This window comes from Astatotilapia calliptera, chromosome 19 (genome assembly GCF_900246225.1).
Source record: "Astatotilapia calliptera chromosome 19, fAstCal1.2, whole genome shotgun sequence".
Lineage (NCBI taxonomy): Eukaryota > Metazoa > Chordata > Actinopteri > Cichliformes > Cichlidae > Astatotilapia > Astatotilapia calliptera.
The window spans coordinates 5,528,239-5,540,561 of record NC_039320.1 but is presented as its reverse complement, the minus strand read 5'-3'; the positions used below and the strand labels follow the sequence as shown (position 1 = coordinate 5,540,561).

General features: G+C 40.7%; 1 protein-coding gene across 1 annotated transcript in view; it reads right to left on the bottom strand.

Annotated features, from left to right (window-relative positions):
• Positions 1-7,778: 7,778 nt before the first annotated feature.
• The window catches only part of LOC113012649 (NLR family CARD domain-containing protein 3-like), a gene marked incomplete at its 5' end in the record, with an annotated part of 29,032 nt that continues 24,487 nt past the window's right edge, over positions 7,779-12,323 (bottom strand). The window contains 3 exons of the mRNA XM_026152951.1: positions 7,779-7,968; positions 9,225-9,401; positions 10,679-10,855. Of these exons, the coding sequence (XP_026008736.1) occupies positions 7,779-7,968; positions 9,225-9,401; positions 10,679-10,855 (544 nt within the window). The remainder of the gene's footprint in view (positions 7,969-9,224; positions 9,402-10,678; positions 10,856-12,323) is intronic.

The following is a 12,323-nucleotide window of genomic DNA, read 5'->3' as shown; positions in this document are numbered from 1 at the left end:
ACATTAAACCTTGAAGTTAGCCGGATAAGACGGCGTTCTGTTTCACAGTAAAGGCCTCAGAGAGTTGTTGCTAACCAAAGTCTATCTTGTACAGCCATGCAGCATCTAATGACGTTTTGTAACCTGTCACTACAAAGGAGCAGTGAAATGATTGCTGTTTTAGCGCACACACACAGTGTGGTGATCAGTATAAGGACATTAAAGTGATGTTGCAGAAAGCTGCATCTGGTCAGAAGGAAAAAAACACGCACACTTGGAAGACTTGGCCAGATTTGCACAAAATGAATGGCTGACAGTGGACAGATACAAGGATGTGGATGGTCACACCCTCGTGCATTAAAGAGGCCGTTCACAAAACCAAACACTCAACAGACACAATAAGACAGCTGATCAGTTTGCCTCACTAACTCATCTACACAAGGCGTGTTGTAGAAGTAGAGCAGGGCGATATGGCCAAAAATATTCATCACGATATAAATTTGAAAATGTGCGATAACGATATAACTGACACGAGACAAAATACTTTACAACTCCACTTCATTTGTGCAAAAAAAAAACCAATCAATGTATTTTCACTTAAATAAGCAGCTGCTTTTCACGTGCATTAAACTTGTATAAAAATGTAACAGTGCAAATGCAAATTCCTCGCTGACAGTTTAACCAAAAAGCATTTCCAGTGGAAACTGGCCGACATATCCTCAGCACAACCATGTATAATATCCACAAAACTTAAAAAGAGGTTAAACAAACACACAATACAGTAATATTATGTTGAAGCACAGTACGTATCACTGTCGATTTCCAGAAAAGTCATATTTGCTGTATTGCCAGGCCTGAACCAACCTGTTAAACTTATCAAATTATTGTCATAGATATGAACCTATTGACTGAAACAGAATAATCCATTCAAGCCTCCATCATCATCCAAGATCACTGTTAGTATTCAGATTATTTTATCTCTATTTTCCTCTAGAATGTTTTGAAAATCAGTATTTGATCAACAGACTTTTTAAAAGTGTATTTTGATCCTATTGTTTACGCGTGTAATTGCATTTTTATTGACATTTTGACAGGAAAAGCCTTAATCAAATTGTATCTTTGGTATCTAATAATAATATTAACAATAAAAGTAATGTTACATATGCAATATGCACACAATAATGATGTGCAAACAAACAAGAAAAATAGAAAAAAATGACAATTTAAAAAAAATAATACCCTGTATATAAAAACCACATATGACCACGACTCCAAATGTGCAATTGTCACTGCATCCAAACATGACAGATGACATATTACAAACAGGTAGAAACGTATAATATACAACATGTTGTGAAGCTGGTACTGGTGCAGTTAGCTTTGCTTTAGGCTCCCATACACAGTACTGCTGACCCTAATCACCTCATACAAGATGTTACTTACTTTACGTGCAGTGCAGTATTGCTTTAACTTGCAATATGTTATAATAGCCAAGTCACTTCTATATTTATGAGCATGTAGACAATAATGTTGGCTGATATGTAAAACTATGAGATATCGAGTGCTGGGAAGATATTATTGATGGATCAGATTCATGAGTGTTTTATGTACTTAAGCCACAGTTAGAGAGTGAAACAGAGACTGACACTGGTTAGAATTGTACAGTAAATATCTTATTTTGAACTTTTATGCTGAACTACAAACTGTGAACTGTGCGATCTGGTGCCTGGTTTACTGTGTATAAAACTGCGCAGGTTCCCATGTGTCATCCCACACTTTGCCACTGTCAGGAGAACAACACAACAAACAACAACCACACACACAAAATAGGACAATTTAGGTTGTGACATATGACAATTTTTTAGGATGAAATATCTTCTATATTCATGTCATGCTTTATACACCTTCATTGTAATATAAATGAATCAAATCAAGTCAGAGAGTAATAATATATGAAGCAGACGTCAAGCAGGACCACAGCAGCAGCCACGATCCTTCAGAACCTGCTGGATGAGAGAGCACAGAAACTCCAGGGAAGAAGTTTAGTTAGTAACATGCATGAACTGCATTACTGAGACATGTGTGTTTACAGATGGTGGTGAGGGAGAGGGGGAGAGTTTTGTAGTAACAAAGCTGTTACTACATACCATGTTGAGCAGGGCTTCCACTTGACTTTAACTTCTTCTTTTTCCTGAAAAACACGATTTAAACAAACATTTAGTTAAGAAAGACATGCAAGTTGCATACAAAAAGGAGCCTACAAACATTTGTGTACTATTGAATGGCTCAATATATTATACAATTAGTTTAGAAAAACATAAGAACCACTACAATGCTTGTACTGCCAGCATCGAGTGCATGTCAGCAAAGCAACACTGCTTACATTGTGGCTCACAAGCAAAACTAACTGAAGCAGATGTTACTGAATGGGAAGGAGCACCTCCACATCAATCACTCCTTCTGAGCATGATGTCAGGAGGACTTTAAAAAACGTAAACATCAGGAAGGCAGCACGACCAGGTCGTATCAGGTGGTCTGTTCTTATTTAATGTCCTATTTGGAGCGAAATCCAGACTCAGTGGCTGAATTAGTGAAGATTCATCAAATACAAAAGCTAATGGATAGTCAGTCAGGCACAGTTCAAATCCAGGAAGTCCAAAGATGCAAACAAATCTGCACAGCAGCAGGCTAAATTACTTACATTTACAACTCTCCTGTCTACTATCTCTTCATATTTGAAAATCTTCTGTGTACGGTGTTTTCAGTATTCTGAAAAATAACAAAGGAAATAATTACATGAGGTCTGTAAAACTGGAGAAAATGAAAGAATGAAACAAAATGAAAAAAGAAATCTTATCAAACTTAACGAACCTGTCATGTGTTTCGTACATTTACAATAACATAACGTCTAACCTTTCCTTTTCCTGTTTTTGGTTGGGACATCCGAGGTGTACGCCGTAGAAATTGAGGGAGATGCAGGAGGATGCAGAAGGAAGCAGAGATGAAGAGGAGGATGCAGTAGCAAGCAGAGATGAAGAGGAGGATGTAGGAGGAAGCAGAGACGAAGTGGAGGATGCAGGAGGAAGAACAGACGAAGAGGAGGATGCAGGAGGAAGCACAGACAAAGAGGATGCAGGAGGAAGCAGAGATGAAGAGTGATAGGTTTGTAGCTTGAACCCATCCGCTGGAACGTTGAAGACAATATAATTACACTGCAAAGCAAGACACAAGTAGGCAAGGTTCTTCATGATTCTATAGTAAGACCTATAGTAAACGTTTGACCTCTGTTATTGCCAACAAAGGTTATGTTACAAAGTATTGAGTTGTATTTTTGTTATTGACCAAATACTTATTTTCCACCCTGATTTACGAATAAATTCTTTACAAATCCTACCATGTGAATTCATGGATTTTTTTTTCACATTCTGTCTCTCACAGTTGAAGTGTACCTCTGGTGCAAATTACTGACCTCTGTCATCATTTTAAGTGGGGGAACTTGCACAATCGGTGGCTGACTAAATACTTTTTTGCCCCACTGTAAATACCATAAAATTGCTAATTTACTCAAAATAAATTTAAGACATCAATATTAAAGGTTAAATTATGATAATGAATACATGCAACTATAACTGATGACATAAAAATGAGGATTTCTTAAGCTAAAGCCAAAGTGCTGACTCATTTGACATGTTACTCTCAAATCCTCCCTAATAACAATAACATAATTACACTTTAGCCACAAGAGGGCAGCAGCATTAATACAAGTCACATGTACAGTTGTGGTCAAAAGTTTACATACACTTGTAAAAAATATAATATAATGGCTCTACCGAGTGTCCCGTTATTTCTAAAACTCTGATTTTTCTCTGATAGAGTGATTGGAACAGATACTTCTTTGTCACAAAAAACATTCATGAAGTTTGGTTCTTTAATGACTTTATTATGGGTTAACAGAAAAAAGTGATCACATCTGCTGGTTCAAAAATATACATACAGCAGTGCTAATATTTGGTTACATGTCCCTTAGCCATTTTCACTTAAATTAGGCGCTTTTGGTAGCCATCCACAAGCTTCTGGTTGAATCTTTGACCACTCCTCTTGACAGAATTGGTGCAGTTCAGTTAAATTTGATGGCTTTCTGACATGGACTTGTTTCTTCAGCATTGTCCACGTGTTTTCAATGGGGTTTAAGTCAGGACTTTGGGAAGGCCATTCTAAAACCCTTATTCTAGCCTGATTTAGCCATTTCTTTACCACTTTTGATGTGTGTTTGGAGTCATTGTCCTGTTGGAATACCCAACTGCGCCCAAGACCCAACCTTCATGCTGATGATTTTAGGCTATGTTGAAGAATGTGAAGGTAATCCTCCTTCTTCATTGTCCCATTTACTCTCTGTAAAGCACCAGTTCCATTGGCAGCAAAACAGCCCCACAGCACAATACTCCCACCACCATGCTTTATTGTAGGCATGGTGTTCTTGGGGTCAAAGGCCTCACCTTTTCTCCTCCAAACATATCGCTGGGCATTGTGGCCAAAAAGCTCGATTTTTGTTTAGTCTGACCACAGAACTTTCCTCCAGAAGGTCTTATCTTTGTCCATGTGATCAGCAGCAAACTTCAGTCGAGCCTTAAGGTGCCGCTTTTGGAGCAAGGGCTTCCTTCTTGCACGGCAGCCTCTCAGTCCATGGAGACGCAAAACACGTTTAACTGTGGACAATGACACCTGTGTTCCAGCACCTTCTAATTCTTGGCAGATCTGCTTTTTGGTGATTCTTGGTTGACTCTTTACCCTCCTGACCAATTTTCTCTCAGCAGCAGGTGATAGCTTGCGTTCTCTTCCTGATCTTGGCAGTGACGAAACAGTGCCATGCACTTTATACTTACAAACAATTGTTTGCACTGTTGCTCTTGGGACATTCAGCTGCTTTGAAATGGCCCCAAGTGACTTTCCTGACTTGTTCAAGTCAATAATTCACTTTTTCAGATCCATGCTGAGCTCCTTTGACTTTCCCATTGTAGCATTTGTGGGCGTTTGTATCCAATGAGCCCTATTTAACTGGTCTAAGAGAAGTCACCAGCTGTCGTCACTCATAATCACTCACAAGAAGTTAAGAGGCCATGCTATGAAGCTCAGTTCACTGACAACTTTCTAAGTCACCAAAATTGCTAATTCATGTTGCTGTATGTATATTTTTGACCCAGCAGATGTGATCACTTTTTTCGGTTAACCCATAATAAAGTCATTAAGGAACCAAACTTCATGAATGTTTTTTGTGACAAAAGAAGTATCTGTTCCAATCACTCTATCAGAGAAAAATCAGAGTTTTAGAAATAACGGGACACTCGGTAGAGCCATTATGTTATATTGTTTACAAGTGTATGTAAACTTTTGACCACAACTGTATATAAAGGTACGGTGATTATATTACAGTGATTTTGACAAAAACAAAGCAGAAGTTGATGGCAGTGTGTTTTTCCATGACAGAATAATTACGCACACCCCACTTTGCAGTTATTTATTTGTAAATAATGTTTGGAATCATGCATGATTTTCGTTCCACTTCTCACGTGTTCACCACTTTGTGTTGGTCTTTCACGTGGAATTCCAATAACATTGATTCATGTTTGTGGCTGAAATGTGACAAAATGTGGGAAAGTTCAAGGGGGCCGAATACTTTTGCCAGCCACTGTAAAGTTCACTATCAGTAACATCATAGCACCACCCAGCTGTATAGAAACTCCATCATGCTAGCTAGTAGCAGTACGAGTTATTGTAACTGACTGTAAAAAGTCAGCACAAGGAAAATAAACTCCACCTAAACTTGGTTTATATCTGACCCAGACAGACTGCAGGTCATAACTTCTTACCTGAAGTTCAATTCACCTGACACTCGGACCAGCGGCTGCCTCGGGTCTCTGCTCCTCCTGCCTCCCCTTTCTCTCATCCACCTGCTGCCTCTGTGGAAGCTCCACCATAGCCACCACCAAACAACTGACTTATTTCGACACATCGACCAGCATCCAGCCAATCAGTATGTCCAATGGCCAGTCCAACTATGGTCGTGCCATCAGTTAACCCTTCACGTGGCAGCTGTGACACACGTGCCCAGGGTTGCCGACCCCTGCTCTAAAGCATCTGATTTGGATTCCTGAGATCAAATATATTTTCCTTTAGCTTTGTTTTCTTCCCATTTGTGGCTTTAATGTAGTGTTACATCCTGTTTGTTTGCTTCCATCTGTATACATGTCCAGATTCACTGTTATGTTTCTATTCTTACATTGCTGTGTGATCACTGTTCCCTCTGCTGACTGATGTGACCTTTTGTATCTCACACTGATACTTGTCATATTTGTATCTGCGCCTAAAAGATAAAAAGTTTTCCATGCTAAAACACAGCTCCACCTCCTGCAGTTCTCCCTCTGAACCACTAGATGTCTCTGTTATCTAAATGAAGACGTGCAGCACAGCAACCACAGCAGCGCTCAGATCACACGTGTCCTGTTATTATGTATAAAAGCATGAAACAGGTGAGACAGGTGGGATCAATATTAATGTTGTGGAAATATATGAAAAAGCAACAGAAGAGTGAAAACATTTCGTGTTTCTAGAAAGATCTTTCAGCTCACAGCTGCTCACAGACTGTATTTACAAGTGACAAACTGCAACTCTACAGTACATCTACAGTATATATCAAATATATTCTGTATTCAAATCTATTGAGTGATGTTTGAAAGTCTTTCCAGGTGAGTTTGATCCAGGAGGGTCTGAAGCCAGAGTCAGACAGAGACTGTGCAGAGACTGTAGAAGGACAGAGCAGCAGCAGAGCAGTCCAGATACACTGATGATCCTCTGTCAGATCCAGAGGGACACACAGGGATGATGCTGGACTCTACATTGTGTCTGACAGTGGAGCTGTTCTCAGAGCAGTCCACTCTGCAGCACTGACAGTCATCTGCACTTCTTCTCATTCCTCTGTCAGTCACTGCTGGATGAAGCTCTCCTCTCCACCTCCCAGTAACATGGCCCAGTCAGAGCGTCTCTACACACAAGCTGCTGCTGCTTCAACCTCTCTGGATCATCAGGACACAGCTCCTCCTCTCTCAGCACACACACCGTCCTGTTTACCATCATCACCACCTGCAGAGAGAAGAAGGAAGAGCAGAGGAGATAAACGAGTGTTTCCAGAGACTCTTCATCAGCTGTCAGTCAGTGATGCAGCACATCCAGTATAAAGAGCAGCAGGGACTTCAGTGCTGGGACTGTACTAGGACTCATTGTTGCTTCACTTTTTCTAATCTTTGGATTTTTATTGAAGTTGATGAAAATGTTTTTCCCTCCTAGTTTGAGTTTGGACTTTCATTCATTAGAAGAACCTTGGTGTGTCCACTCTGAGCTTTGTAGGAACCCCAACAACAAGCCCAACAATCCAGATGGACGGTTCCAGCTGTTAACTGGAGGAATTCCATCCAAACATCTGCTCTCACTAAATTCTTCCTCACCTACAGACTGTGTTCTTCACTGCTTTAAACTTGGAAATGAATGCAGTCATTGGTCTGCGTGCTGCTTTGTTCAGAGAGCTGATTGGCTGTTGACAGTGTTTGATCAGAGCGTGTCAGCCATTACTATGGTGACCATAATGGTCAGAAACAGGAAGTGTTTGTGTCCAATCCTGAAGCCTGTCACCATTCTCCTCTCACAGCTTCACTGAGAAGCTGCAGCTTTACAGGAAACACTGGATCTTTGTTTCATACTGACTGTGTTTAGTACAGTACTGCTGACAGCACCACCCACTCACTCCATCACTCTACTGACCACAGAGTCTCCAGTCTGTAGTCTGGACTCTTCTGAAGGTCAGACAGCTGCTTCACATCTGGATCCTTCAGGTTGTAGTTGTAGCTCAGGTCCAGCACTCTCAGATGGGAGGGGTTGGACTTCAGTGCTGCTGCCAGATAATCACAGCTGATCTCTGACAAACCACAGCCACACAATCTGTATAAAGAATGAAAGATGTAAGTTTATTAGACAAAGTGTGAGCTTGAAATCATTCAGTGTTTCATCATCTGTTCAGAGCTGAAGAAGGTTCAGAATGTAGAAGTTTAGAAAATGGAAACTCCAAACAGCTGAAGCCAACAGGAAGCAGCTTCAAACAGGAAACTGTGCAGAGTTTCAGACTATATGTCCTGATGCAGCCAGTTGGATTTTGGAGATTTGAATCTCTGTTCTGTGACTAAGTCCTTGAATCATTTCTTCCAGTTGGTCCAACAAGACAGACTAAGTATTGGACATGTGTTGTGGCTCCATTAGGGGAGCTTCTAAATGTGATGTGATGGCCCCTCTGGGTCAGGTGTAAGCCATAGGTGTCAAACTCTGGGCAGCGGGACAAATTTGGCCCACGAAGCCATAAAAAATAACTATAAAAAAGAAATGCAGAAAAAAGGAGCTTTCTGGACCGGTGGGAGAATATGATGAAAATTTGATAAAATGATAAAATTTAATTCAGAAGGCTGCAAATACATTTTTTATTTAAGAAATGAATTCCACTGATGTGTTATTTAATGTGTGTAATATTAAGTTATATATATTGTTTAGTATTAAGCTTTGCTTGTTCCATATTCAGTTTTTCAGCAAAACTTGTTTGAGTCCATAAGAAAAGATTCCTTGTTATATTTGGAGGAAGATTTTTTTTCAATGAATATTAATGTTAGCCCGCGACTTTGATCCAGTTTTGAATTTTGGCCCAGTGTGTATTTGAGTTTGACACCCCTGATGTAAGCTTTCTAATGCAGCTTTGATCTTCACAGTCTGCTTCATGAAACTCATTCTAACCCTGAATGTCAGAGTGTTCCTCCTTCTCTTTCCCATCATTCATGCTGGCAGTGGAGGAGATTTGGATGTTGGACTATGTTTTGGATGATGTGTGTATGTTTGTGTTGGACTGCTGTCTGTAAAGCAAACGCACATTTTGCTTTGGATTTCAGTGTCAGACAGACTTTAAGGTGGAATGAAGAGTTGGAGAGTTTCACAGTGAATTATCCAGTGGAGGATTTTTCTTCTTCTTTGAAGCTTTGAAATGTGAACATTGTTCTGCTGCAGTCAATGGACTAAACCAGAGAAGAAGAAAACAGACTTTACCATGAAGATCCTCAGTGTGGATCAGTATAATATCAGCCTGATGTCTGCAGTTTAGTGTCAGCACAACTTTCACATCATATTCATCTCAGCACAACTAAAACATGCTGACTGACCTCAGAGTTTCAAGTCCACATCCTGGACTCTCCAGGAAACCACACAGATGCTTCACTCCTGAATCCTGCAGCTTGTAGTTCCTGCTCAGGTCCAGCTGTCTCAGATGGGAGGGGTTGGACTTCAGTGCTGCTGCCAGATAATCACAGCTGATCTCTGACAAACCACAGCTCATCAATCTGTATAAAGAATGAAAGATGTAAGTTTATTAGACAAAGTGTGAGCTTGAAATCATTCAGTGTTTCATCATCTGTTCAGAGCTGAAGAAGGTTCAGAATGTAGAAGTTTAGAAAATGGAAACTCCAAACAGCTGAAGCCAACAGGAAGCAGCTTCAAACAGGAAACTGTGCAGAGTTTCAGACTATATGTCCTGATGCAGCCAGTTGGATTTTGGAGATTTGAATCTCTGTTCTGTGACTAAGTCCTTGAATCATTTCTTCCAGTTGGTCCAACAAGACAGACTAAGTATTGGACATGTGTTGTGGCTCCATTAGGGGAGCTTCTAAATGTGATGTGATGGCCCCTCTGGGTCAGGTGTAAGCCATAGGTGTCAAACTCTGGGCAGCGGGACAAATTTGGCCCACGAAGCCATAAAAAATAACTATAAAAAAGAAATGCAGAAAAAAGGAGCTTTCTGGACAGGTGGGAAAATATGATGAAAATTTGATAAAATGATAAAATTTAATTCAGAAGGCTGCAAATACATTTTTTATTTAAGAAATGAATTCCACTGATGTGTTATTTAATGTGTGTAATATTAAGTTATATATATGGTTATATAAGTTATATATATTGTTTAGTATTAAGCTTTGCTTGTTCCATATTCAGTTTTTCAGCAAAACTTGTTTGAGTCCATAAGAAAAGATTCCTTGTTATATTTGGAGGAAGATTTTTTTTCAATGAATATTAATGTTAGCCCGCGACTTTGATCCAGTTTTGAATTTTGGCCCAGTGTGTATTTGAGTTTGACACCCCTGATGTAAGCTTTCTAATGCAGCTTTGATCTTCACAGTCTGCTTCATGAAACTCATTCTAACCCTGAATGTCAGAGTGTTCCTCCTTCTCTTTCCCATCATTCATGCTGGCAGTGGAGGAGATTTGGATGTTGGACTGTGTTTTGGATGATGTGTGTATGTTTGTGTTGGACTGCTGTCTGTAAAGCAAACGCACATTTTGCTTTGGATTTCAGTGTCAGACAGACTTTAAGGTGGAATGAAGAGTTTGAGAGTTTCACAGTGAATTATCCATTGGAGGATTTTTCTTCTTCTTTGAAGCTTTGAAATGTGAACATTGTTCTGCTGCAGTCAATGGACTAAACCAGAGAAGAAGAAAACAGACTTTACCATGAAGATCCTCAGTGTGGATCAGTATAATATCAGCCTGATGTCTGCAGTTTAGTGTCAGCACAACTTTCACATCATATTCATCTCAGCACAACTAAAACATGCTGACTGACCCCAGAGTTTCAAGTCCACATCCTGGACTCTCCAGGAAACCACACAGATGCTTCACATCTGGATCCTGCAGGTAGTTGTTCAGGCTCAGGTCCAGCTGTTTCAGATGGGAGGGGTTGGACTTCAGTGCTGCTGCCAGATAATCACAGCTGATCTGTGACAAACCACAGCCCATCAATCTGTATAAAGAATGAAAGATGTAAGTTTATTAGACAAAGTGTGAGCTTGAAATCATTCAGTGTTTCATCATCTGTTCAGAGCTGAAGAAGGTTCAGAATGTAGAAGTTTAGAAAATGGAAACTCCAAACAGCTGAAGCCAACAGGAAGCAGCTTCAAACAAACACAACAAGAGAAAAAACTCTGAATGTTTCACATTAAAGTCTTCATTTCTCATAAAAACAGGACAAAGACTTGAAAAAGTCGTGTTTTTCCTTCCAGGAACCACAAGGCTTCACTTTTAAAGGTGAAGTGTGAAAGAAATGGACATATTTGAAGTCCAACACCTTTTTCCAGTCACATTATTAAAGCAGACAAACTACAAGCTCATTGATAGAGTTGTATTGTTGATTGTCATTTATGCTTAGAAACATTTACCCATAGATGCTTAGAAGTGTATAATTAATTGTGTAGTGATAAGTTGTGTGATCTTTAACAAGCTACAGAGGCCTGGTGTGCATTCCACACTGGGAGCATGGGAAAGTTCGTACCTTGTTTAATTGTTATGGTAGGATTAACGTAGTTACATTTGTTCTAGTCTAAATGCTTTTTTGTTTAGATGAACTGCTGGACTTCCTCACCGGGGGGGGGGGGGGGGGGGGGGGGGTCTAGTCTACCCTCTTCCTGACCAAGGATGTTTGCTTGTGTGCTTTTATGACCCTTTGATCAGCAGTACTCCACACACACACACACACACACACACACACGGTACTCTTTGTGTATGTAGACGTCATATGTTAATGAACTTATGCATATTCATGTAACCTCAATAAAAGGGCAGTGTACGGAGGAACGGACGAGAGCTACTGGGGTCAAGCGAAGGGACGGCGCTCTGTCCAGTCTCTCCCGTGCACGAGTAACATGAAGAAGTTTGCCTACTTGCGTCTTGCTTGCAGTGTAATTATATTGTCTTAACGTTCCAGCGAATAGGTTCAAGCTACAAACCTAACATTAATTGGTCCTTCGATGCCGGATCCCTGGGATCGCATTCACCGAGGGGGGGGGAGAGGCACGCTGAAAGACTGACGTCAGCCAGGAAGTTCCTGTGGATTCGCTGTCTGTCCTTCTCCTCGATGAATGGCGATCGGCGGGATTCAGGCTGATATTACACGCTAAGCAACGCCAAGTAAGTTTAAAGAGGCCGACTCTATAACCGTGTCGTTGTGCAGTCTCCGCCATTTTGTGAGGCGTTGAGAAGTTCGCTGCTTTGTGGAGCGATAACTGGGTTAGTGTCCCGAAGAAGACGTTTTGGTTAAATCGCCCAAGGGCCCAAGCATCCGGTGTGTGTCCGGTTTTGAAATCGCCCTGGGTGTGTGTCCCGGGCGTCCCTTCATTGGGTTTTGTCGCGCGACTGGGTCAGGGTCCCACAGCTGGGTCAGGGTCCCGAGCGGTCCGGTGTGAGTCCGGAGTAGGCCTATTTTGTGTTATTGT